This window comes from Antrostomus carolinensis, unplaced genomic scaffold (assembly GCF_000700745.2).
Source record: "Antrostomus carolinensis isolate BGI_N321 unplaced genomic scaffold, ASM70074v2 scaffold6076, whole genome shotgun sequence".
Taxonomy (NCBI): domain Eukaryota; kingdom Metazoa; phylum Chordata; class Aves; order Caprimulgiformes; family Caprimulgidae; genus Antrostomus; species Antrostomus carolinensis.
This window is the reverse complement of record NW_010319675.1, coordinates 1,993-13,513: the sequence shown is the minus strand read 5'-3', so window position 1 is coordinate 13,513 and position 11,521 is coordinate 1,993. Positions and strand designations below refer to the sequence as shown.

Here is an 11,521-nt window from a genome sequence, read left to right as displayed (position 1 = left end):
CCCCCCCCCCCCCATTTCAGAAATAAGCTTTAAGATTTACTATTTAAGATACAAGAACTTAAACAGTGTTTAAGTGTCAAAACTCATCTTTGTTGTTACCATATTTACTAGACAGCACAGTTTACTTGTAAATTGCACCTCAGAAATACAGAGATTATGTTAATTTTATTTATTTATTTACACAGATTTTGTTCTACTCTGAGTAAATGAAACTGGCTATGATCTCTCATGATGAACTAAGCTGTAAAGGCCACCACCAAAACCACTGCCCAGATTCCAGAGAATAGGGACTTTTAAAAGCCAGGTATTTCCACAGGCTGACATTAGAAAGTTCTAAGCTGTACATCAAGGGTAACAAGTAACATGCAGCTCATAGTGCCAGATTTTGTAGCTCTCCTGGAAAAAAATAGCAACGTAATGTACTCCACACTTTAGAGTTCTTAATATTGACTCATAGCATTAAATTAACATTGCTCCTCTGAAAGAAATGCTGCAAGAAAAAGTTCTAGTCTTACAGACTTCTACCAGACAATTAACTTGACAATTACAGCATACATTATTTTTAGAAGTGTCAAATTTTGGATGACTAAAGCTTTCCTATCATAGCCTGCAGGAATTTAATCAGGAAAGCATTTTCAATAACTTTCAACAGTTAATATGCCTGCTAGATACTTTGTTTAAAAAACAAACTGAAGTGACTGCCCCCACAGCTGAGGTTGTTCCAGAATTACTGATGCAAAAAAGTGTCCTTTTTAAATACCTTCAAAGTCCTGTAGAATGTGACCTTCTTTAAAAGGCAAGGTTTGCTTTTGCTGCTGGTCCAGCATGCTGTGCACTGTAATGAACTCATCATCGAGAGCAACCACGTAAGGAAAGCACAAAGCTGCTCCAATCACGTTCTCTGACCAGTGCACAGGGGCACGCTGTGAAATGCCGTCTACAGTTGCAAACATGCCTACAAAAAGGGAAAAACAAAGCCTGAGGCTCATGCTAGTTGAAGACTGTTATTTACCTGATATAAAGTATGAGTACTAAGGTACAGAAATAAAAAGATGCGGTAATAAAAAGAACAGATGCAGCATCAGGTGGCATGATGACAGCACATCACATCTCCCCAGACCTTACAGACCTGATGGTTAGTTCAGTTTAAATTTGTCTTTCTTTCTCCTTCATCGCAGAAACAGACAAGACCAAAAACTGAAAAAAGAGGAAAACTGAAAGAAAACTAACAAAGAAAACCATACTGACAGAAACTAACAAAAATTATTCAAGTTTAGTAAGTTCCCGACTTTTTTTTTTTTTTTTTAATAGGAATTATGCCATGTAGTTTGAATTAATTTCAAAACACTATCATTCAGTGAGAGCCAGCATTCAAACATTACTGCCCTAGTAGGAGCTGCAGACCTGAGCTGCTTGATCTATCTGGCAATACAGGCATATTTGTTCCTTGTAGTGTCAAATGTCTGAAGAGTCTTTTAGTCAACAGACAATCATTTACTTAAACTTCTTCATTTCTGCTACAGCAAAATTTTCACAGAATGAGGGTCTGGCTCCTTGGGACAAGTCACCTCCTGGGAGGCATCTGTGTTTTCAGGAATTTGAAGAAAATGCAGAGGCTGTGTATAAAGCGTATTTTCCCAAAAGCCAAGCACAGAGTAGACTTTTTAAATATCCCAAAGATACTTCCTATGGTGTCTTCAAAATAACCACACTAAATCTTCAGTGAATTTGGGCTTTTCTTCGCCACTCTCTTTCCTGCTGTTGATTCTGTCCTCCTTCTCCTAGTTTAACAGAAGTTTGACTTGCTTTTGGATCACACACCACTGGTTCTATTTACGCTACTTAGTATTCCTCAATTCTTCCTGAGACTTTAATTGAAGGAAAACTCCAGACAAAGTTTTCAGGCCTAGCTCAGCAAGTCTTTGACAGCTGAGCCATAGTGAAGCACTATGTAAACTTCTGTTCTAAACATGACTGCATACCCCTCAAAACCAGTACTTTCATGCCATTAAAAAGATACATCCATGAATTTTTTTTTCAGGAATAAGCCACTTGACAGCTGACAGAGTAAGCCTGAGCTCTAAAGGACAGAGGAGATTAAAAGATTATGTTATTTAATTTACAAAATACCTTCCAAACAGAGGATAATGAGGTAAGGGTAGCTGGGTAGGAAGACCATCTTTGGGGCGAGGGAAGAGGAAGACAGAAGGCTGTAGATTTTTACAGAACTACAGTGTAGAGACAAAGTTTCTGGATCCTTTGTAGCAGCTTTGAAATGATCAGCTCCTTTCCCTTGACTGAGGGTGCAACACAAAATTAAAATTTCACATCTGACTATTAGCAAGTAATGCCATTGGCTTTTCCACTATGATGATAAACTTGTCAAACAGAGTGCCTTAAAGAAAATATTTTTTTTTTGCCATAATATATAATTCCCAATCTCCTCTATAGATCTTGATATTCTTATGCATCAGAAGTGGAATTTATGCCAAGCAGACTGCACTATCCATTTTTAATGCCTTCCAGTAGTTACTCTGTGCTTTAATACCATTTCAAAAAGTGGGAGAAAAGTTAAATACATACTAACCAGTAGCAAACTCAGGGCTAATTATATCTGAAATATTAGTTCTTAGAATTTTATATTTCTCTGACATTCTCAAAAAATATTATAAAACCTTATTTTATTTTTTTAAATGACAGCTCTTTTTTTAGGCAATTTAAAAAATCCTTTATGGAAGTGAAAGGGTATGGAGAACAATGCAGAGTACTTTTCCAAGTCAGTGTCTCTCTATATCCTTCTGCCCTCATGAGCTAGAGCTTCTGTGGCAGAATGATGCATTTCCTGTCTTCATCCAGCTCTCATCTCAGGACATCAATAAATATGACAACTACAATCAGAAACCATGGATTTTTATAGTACAGGAATGCATTTGATGAAACTGAGATGAAACCAGTAATCAATTCCATATTAAAAATGCATACACTATCCAAAGGTTACGAGAGTTACCCAAAACACAGCTACACCGTTCAGCACCAAGAGATCTAAAAATTTATAGAATCATAGAATAATTTAAGTCAGAAGGGGTTTCTGAAGGACATGAAGTCCAGCTTCCCCACACTCAAAAGCAGGACCAACTTAGATCAGGTTACTCAGTAGTCTGTGCAAATAGATTTCTTTTTAAATTTGTTTGTTTTAAAACAAAAAGCTTCTTCGTGAAAATATCTGTAAAAACTGAAATAAAAAACTTTATTATTATTATTATTATTATTATTATTATTACTTGTTTAAAGAGGAATATGAAAACTTCTAGTTTTCATAAATGCTGACAGCATGAAGAACACTAGAGTGGGTGGAAACAAGAAAGGAACATGCTGGTTACTGTTGACTACCCTGCTTTATGCAGTGTCATCAGTTATGATAAGAGGCACTGCATAACCTTCTGTGAATCATTCTGCTTAGTGCCTGCGTGCTTATTGCAAGTTGTAAGGCTCAGCTCCCCAACTCAATCACTGTAAAACAGTTCAAACCAGGCACCTCTGACAAGAGTTTATTCTGGAAAAACAAAAGGAATAAACTAAAATTAGGTATGTAAAGTTTGTAACTTTTTACTCATTAAAGTAATGGAATAGTTGAAGCAAGAAGAGAGCTCTGGAGACTGTCTAGTCCAACCTCTCTGCTCAAAGTAGGGTCAGCTAGACCCAGCTGCTCAAGATCTCAGTCAGGTTTCGAGTATCTTTGAGAACAGAGACTCCATATCCTCTCCAAGACCCATTTCCTGGTTTGACCACCATCACAATGAGGAATTCGTTTTCTTATGTTTATGTAAAATTTCCTGTATTTCAGTTTGTACCGACTGCCTCTCATCCTTTACCACTGAGCAGCCTGGCTCTGTCTTCTTTACCCTCCCCATAAATGTTGGGAAGATCTCTGCAAGCATTTTCTTCTTCAGACTAAAGAGTCCCAGCGTTCTCAGCCTCTCCACATATGAAGTGCTCCAATCACTGTTTCTTTCTGGTCCTTCAGTGGATTTACTCCAGTATGCCCATGCCATTTCAGGGAGCTCAGAACTGGACCCAGCATTCCAAACATGCTCTCATGTTTGAGGGGAAAAACTGCCTCTCTCAACCTGTTGTCAGTGCTTTTCCCAATAGAATCATTTAGGTTGGAAAAGATCCGTAAGATGGAGTTCAACTGTTAATCTAACACTATCAAGTCTACCACTAAATGCCAGTAGGCCCAGGAGGCTGTTAGACTTCTTTGCCCCAAGGTCACGTTGTTGGCTCATGGTCACTTTGTCCACCAGAGCCCACAGGTCCCTCCCTGCAAAGCTGATTTCCAGCTGGTCAGCCTCCAGTCTGCACTGGTGGATGAGGTTATCCCTCCCTAGGTCCAGGACTTGACATTTCCCTGTGGTGAGCTTCACAAGGTTCCTGTCAGCTCACTTCTCCAGTCTGTTGAGATCTCTCTGAATGGCAACACAATCCTCTAGTGTATCAGCCACTCCTCCCAGTTTTGTATCATCTACAAACTTGCTGAAGATGCATTCTGCCCCGCCAACCGTGTTGTTAATGAAGATGTTAGTCCAGATTTATCTATTGTCCCCCTGGGGTGCATGACCAGTGACTGGCCTCCAGCTGGACTCTGGGCTGCTGACTACAAACTTTTGAGCCAGGCTTTCAATCCCCCTCACAGTTTCTCTTGCTCATTCCTCATCTGTTTGTTTACAAGGAGGTTATGGGAGACAGCGTCAAAAGCCTTGTTGAAGTTAGTGTCATTGCTCTCCCCTCATCCACCACCTAGGCATCTAATCATAGAAGGCTATCATGCTGGTCAGGCAATTTACCTTTTGTAAATCCATGTTGATCACTCCAAATCACATTCTTGACCTTCATACATTTGGAAATAACTTCTAGGATTTTCTCCATCACCTTTCTGGGGATCAAGGTAAAGCTGGCCAGCCTGTAGCTCCCTGGATCCTTTCTCTTGCTCATCTAAGACAGGAGCAAAGACATTTGTTTTCTGCCAGTCCTGAGGAACGTCCCTTGATCATCATGACCTTTCAAAGATAATCAGGAGTGGCCTCACAATGACACTGAGCACCATCCTCAAGTATTCATGGGTGCATTCTCATCAGGTCCCATGGATTTGTCTGTCCAGTTTATTTAAATGTTCCACAACCCAGCCCTTCTCTATTAGGGGCAGGTTTTTGTTGCTTCAGATTTTCCCACTGGTCCAAAGGGCCGAGGATTCCTGAAGGAAGGTCATACAAGTAATGACTGAGGTAAAGAAGGCATTAAGCACCTCAGCCTTTTCCATGTTCTTTGGCATCAGGTCCCCAACTCTGCTCAGCAGCAGCCATCCATGAGCCTTCCTTTGCTGTCGATATGCCTGTAGAAGCTCTTTATGTTGCTCTTCATGGTGCTCAGCAGTCAATGCCAGATAGACTTTGGCCTCCCTAACCCCGTCCCCACATGCTTGCACAGTGTCTCTATATTCCTCCCAGGTCACCTGGCCCTGTGTTGCCCTCATTTGCTTCCTTTTTATATCTGAGTTTAGTTGAGATCTGCTTGTTCATTAATGCAGGCCTCCTGCCACCTTTGCTTGTTTTCCTGTCCATTGGGATGGACCACTCTTGAACTTGGAGGTGGTAGGCCTTTTCTCCAGGACCATATCCTGTGGGATTCTTTTAAGCAGGATCCTGCACAAGCTGAAGTCTGCTGCCCAGGCTTGTGGTCTGTTTGCCTTGTTCCCTTCTCTCAGGATCCTGAACTTCACCATCTCATGGACACTGCAGCAAGACTGCCCTTCTGACATTCATATCCCTAATCAGGTTCAACAGATCACATCCCCTCACCAGTTCCTCAGTCACCTGTGTCAAGAAGTTAAAACTAATGCACCCCAGAAATCTCCTGGACTGCTTGTGCCCTGCTGCCTACTGTGCTGCCTCTCCAGCAGGTACCGGAGTGGTTCAACTGCTCCCTAAGACCCAGGGCCTGCAACTGTAGGTTTCTTCCTGTTATCTGAAGACCTTATCTACACCCTTTTCTTGACAAGGTGGCGTCCTGGTTTCAGCTGGCACAGAGCTAATTTTCTTCTCAGTAGCTAGAACAGCACTGTGTTTTGGTTTCAGCATGGGATTTGTTATGAGAAGAACGTTGATAATATACTGATGTTTCTAGTTGTTGCTGAGAAATCAAGGACTTTCCAGCTTCCCATGTTTTGCTAGTCTGCAGGTGCAGAAGAAACTGGGAGAGAGTCTAGTGAAATTAACAGAGCCAGACTGGCATTTGGATATGCCAACAGGATGTCCCATATCCTATAATGTCATGTTCAGTATATAAATTAGAGTTGGCCTGAAAGTCAGTTTGCTGGGGCTCTCTCTCTCTCTTCAGGGATTGTGGTTTCAGTTTCAGAATTGTCTCTGCTCTAGGATCATTAGCCAGGGAACAAGCTGGGCATCGATTGGCAGATGGTGAGCTATTGCACTGTGCATCACTCATTTGTATATTCCATTATTACTGTTATTATTATTATTTTAATTTAGTTTCAATTATTAAATTGTTTTTATCTCAACCCATGAGTTTTCTCATTTTTACCCTTTTGATTCTCTCCTCCATTCCCTGGGCAGGGGAGGGTGAGAAAGCTGCTGCGTGGTGTTTGGCTGCTGGACAGGTTAAAACCACCACAGGTGGTCTGTAGCAGACTCACCACAATGTCACCCACGTTAGTCTGCCCCCTAATCCATAAACTCTCAGCTGCCCCCTCCTTTGACCCAGGGAACATCACCACACCTTCCTGCTGCTCTCATGTAATGGGTAACCCTCACCTCAGCTGTTAACACAGCTGTGCCAATTTCCCAGGAAAAGTGAGAGAGCTTTCACCATCCCCTTGTTTTGTACACACTTCTTTGCAGGCACATGCCTGAAGCAACGCCTCTTCAGCCTTGTTTGTTGATTACAAAGTCTCTCATCCATGTCATCCTGCACTCCTTGCCCTCCCAGCCTACAACCACCATTTTTAGTTTAAAATCATCCTCCCAGGTTGGTCAGTCTGTTCACAAAAACACTGTTGCCTCACTTGGCCTGGCAGATCCCATCTCTTCCCTAAATAGGGATCCATAGTCATAAAAGCCAAATCCCTCGTCACCACCAGCTGTGCAACCAGTTGGTGACCTGCACTGTCCACCCACTCTTCCTCAAGCTGTTCTTCCTCACCAGCAGGCTTGCTGAGCACATCTCCATCTCCAATAAGGAGTCTCCCACCACTACTACTCACTAATTCCTCCTGGTGCTACTGCACTGCACAAGCTCAGATGATTTGTTGGACAGAGCTTCCTGCTTCTCATCTGCTACCAGAGCACCAAACATATTCTATAGATGCAGATCCACAGGCAGAAAAGGAGAGTTCTTCCTTTCCTGAGAAGTCACAAGTTTCCAGCCTTTGCCACCACAGAACAAGCAGAGACTCAGCTCGCCCCTCCCTCAGTACAGCTGGGGGTTCAGGCTCGTGCCCGAGTCCTGGATAAGATTCAATTTCCTTTTTGTCACCTCTGATGCCGTGCACTCTGGTGACCTCCTCCTGCATCTCCTTTACTTGGCAACACACATCCTCAACCAAGCACATGTCTCCTACAGGCGAGGACAAAATTTCCCCCTGCTCCAGTCTCAGCAAGAGGCATCAGGTGCTTCCTTCAGTTCAAGATCTGAAGAGCTGCACCCTCCTTTGGGAGCTCAGTCTGAGCTGAGGTCTCAGATGTTTTAGGGCAGTTGCTCCAGCAGGTGCTAGGAAGCATGCCCTGTGCCAATATGCAAGAACTGTTTGCTGAAATTTAAAAAACTTAAAGCCTCTGTACAGCAGGAAATCTGATTAGAAACATGCAACAGAGCTTCATGAAATGGAAAACTGAATTTTGGTAAGCATATTTTCATACATCATCAGAAAGAATTGATTTTCAATTCTGAATGAACTAACTACTGGACAGAACGAAGATGCATCAAAAATGAAGTTCTTCCTCCCTTTGAAAGATTGGGCCCAACACAGTACCAAACAGCCAAGTCTGTGGATCAACAATTCCAATGATCAGTTTTAAACTCAAAGAGTCCAGGTAAGGAAAAAGGTTACATACCCAAGAAACGCAAAAAAGGTTTACTTTATGATTACTATTTTAAGCAGTTGCTTTCTGCCATTCTAAATTCCAGTCTTAACTCAAAAGCAAATTAATCCAGATAAAATGCTTCAAACACTATAGAGCCAAATCTATTAATGCAGAATCCATCCACCTCAGTAAGAGAAGCTAAATTTAGCATAGATGCTCTACCAAGTGCCAAACAAGCACGTCTTAACCAGTAAGACATACAAAAGCAAACCAAAATTAGAACTGAAGATTTACACCAAGCCTTTTCAAGTCCATTCACTGTATAGCAGAGGCCTACCTCAAATGCCAAGACATACTACACATATATCATAAAGGTGCTTGACCATCTTTGCAACTTCAAAGAGACAAGTGTTAAAGACACTAAGGGTTTTACTAAGGAAGAACAGCAAGATGGGTAATAATAATCAAAACAACAGTGGGGAGGGAACAGAAAACAGATGACTGAAAAAAAAAAAACCAACCCCAAAACCCACAAGCTGAATTAGGCAAGGAAAAACAATACAATCCATAGCAAGCAGTCTTTGTAAGGTTTCTGAGCTAGTACAAGGTAGACTTTGCCTGCATTACGGGAAAAAGGCAAGATTATAGCATGTTCAGAGCTGCAGAACTGCATTTGCTTAAGATACCAGATATCTGGTATTTTAACCCCAGGGCAATCTGCTTACACAAGGATGTTGGATTTTCTGAGTACAGGTCTTATTGTATAGCTCTCTTCTAGGACACCAAATAAAAGCAACAGTCAGACTAAATAAAATTCTGCTTTCTAATTAAATACAATAGTGCATTTAAAAGTGTATCTATTCCTCTTAAATAAAAAAAGACATGAATCAGTTGAACAGAACCTAGTTTGACATTCCTAAAAAGATAAAGATTAAAGTAAGAAAGGGATCTCCTTAGAAACACATCAAAAGGGAATACTTTCAAACAGTCAATTCACAAATTTAACTTTCACAGCACTACTAAAACAGTTAATGTCCACGTTGCAAGTAACTAACAGTTTTAAGAAGTGGGCAATAAAGATGACTTAGAAAAGGCCTATGTCTGAAAAAACAAGTTCATCTTGGAACACCTTTAATTTGCATAAACTGATATTTTAATGAGTCTCTACTTCTTTCTAGAAAAACTGATACACTGATGTGCATCTCACATTCTAGTCACAAGACAGAACTTCAGTATAAACAACTGATTGCACTCTTGCTTTTCTTTGGAATTTATATTAAAAAACCAACACCCATGCAGATCCCTGAATTAAGGACCTAAATAGTTGTGACCTCTGTGCCGTGCTACTCCTAATGTGTCAGGGAAGATAGATACACAGCATCTCCTAAATGGAGAGTCATGTGGCAAACAGCACGAAACCATTTTGCCTGTGATCTGTCAGCTCTGGGATATTGCAGCTTTTCAAAAAAAGCTCAAGATTACTGACCTCACAGCATACTGTTGATTTAGACAGATTACAGCAGCAGTAGTCCTTACAATCATCTGTCTATTAGACAAGAGAATTATTTCACACAATCTAACTTTGGGTTTGCAATACTTAAAATGTCATTTTCTGTAATACGGAGCTGAAAAATACTATTTAAAAAATTAAGGAAATAGAAGCATAAAAACTGGGTAGTATCTGCCAACATTTACAGTTAGGACAGAGTTTACTTCTACACGAGTTCAGATACAGTTTATTTGCACTAACATTTCTTACTAGCACTGTAGCACAACGTATCTATTTGTGAATCTCTTACAATCTATACAACAGACTTGGTGTGAACTCCTCTGAATAGCAACTGAGGAAAAAAAATACCTTGTCTACACTAGTTTAACAATTTTATAAGCAACATGGGGTTCCTCAAACCCAGTCCAGCTAGTCACGACAGAGAGGCTATCAGCCTCTAAAATTTCACTTGGTACCAACCATTTTTTTTCTCTGGGCTGCAAGACACTACTACTGTTAACTGTCCATACAGAAATGAAGCTTTCTACAGAAATGATTAAAATGTGAATAAACAGATTTTTGTGCATTAAAAAAGCAGGAGAGTTATAATAATACTTAGCACCAGAAATTTACCATCTACCTTTTATCTCAACATTCCACTTGTTCCTGTGAAGAAAATTACCATTATTGTGCACAAAACAATTCGTTAAGCATTGCTTCCCAAATTGGGAGAAATTAAGAGAGAGAAGTGAAAAAAAAAACTGAAAAAAAAAAGAAAAAAAGAAAGATTCTTAGTCTCACCTAGGCCTCCAGGACCAGCCAAGAGAAACTCTTGTCTGCCTATCCTTTTCACAATTGGCCGTTTCTCATCACTGCAATAAGGAAATAGATCCTGGGAGACACCAGTATTATAATTCAAAATTATATACTGTGTGGTAAGTGCAAGACATAAGTAATAACCATCTACAGCCACAGCACAGGGTTGCTCTGGAGTAAACACTTCCTTCACTATCTGTACTCGGTCTTCAAACACCATGAACATCTGAATGGTCCGCCGCTTGACCGAGATAATGCAGACCTCGACACAGAAAGGATCCCCGCTCACAGGGTTCTCATTCAACGTGAACGTCACAGCTCCTTTGATTCGAGCACCAGTGGGGACAGGTTCCAAGTTCATCATGTTAACTAGTGTTATTGTGTTGTCACAAAGCACAAGAAGCCTGGTGAGGGCAGAGGCTGCTTTCAACTCACTCACAGGCTTCTTCAAGCCCAGGTATTTGTGCAGTTGTTTGGTGGCAGCAAAAGTTATTTTTCCAGCTGTTGAGATCTTTTCATCCAACAGAAAGTGGTAGATAAAGCAGTCGTTGGTTCCAATATAGAGGTTCTTCCCACAACACTCAATGCATTCGATGTTGATGTAACTCTTGTCTCCCATTAACATCTCCCGCTCAACAGCAGAAACAAGCTTGAAAGCTTTAACACTCATTGTGTCTTCTGGGTGATCTGGTTAAAGAGAATAAAAACACTATTTACCTCCACAGACATCATCAGATAAGAGAGGTAGCAATTTAACACTCACTGACACAAAAACTTCATTGTTACATTTTTTAATAGTCTATTTCCAACCTGACTGCACAAGCCAGAACGAGTACACTAATAACCACAGAAATGAATCAAATTGTGAGCTTCCACTTCAAGACTATTCCAAAGCAGATTCACAAAGCACTCAGCTATTTTGAAGTGATGCTTTCTCCACAAGTAACCAGCATACTACTGTCTCTCTCAGATACTTTGGCACTACAAGTGGTTCCTGACAGTATTTGGTGATTTATAAACCTGCCATGTACAGGTTTGTATCATCTGCACATGCAAAGATACAAGCTTTGGCTCTCAGATTTCTAGAGAGGCCACAAGGCATCTAGTACAAGTTAATGCC

At 40.8% G+C, this 11,521-nt stretch overlaps 1 protein-coding gene across 1 annotated transcript in view; it reads right to left on the bottom strand.

Moving 5' to 3' along the window:
• The window catches only part of TGFBRAP1 (transforming growth factor beta receptor associated protein 1), a 30,179-nt gene extending 19,108 nt beyond the window's left edge, over positions 1 to 11,071 (bottom strand). Inside the window, exons 1-2 of the mRNA XM_010169320.1 lie at positions 10,387 to 11,071; positions 761 to 955 (exon numbers count right to left, since the gene is read on the bottom strand). Of these exons, the coding sequence (XP_010167622.1) occupies positions 761 to 955; positions 10,387 to 11,071 (880 nt within the window). The remainder of the gene's footprint in view (positions 1 to 760; positions 956 to 10,386) is intronic.
• Between the last annotated feature and the right edge of the window lie 450 nt (positions 11,072 to 11,521).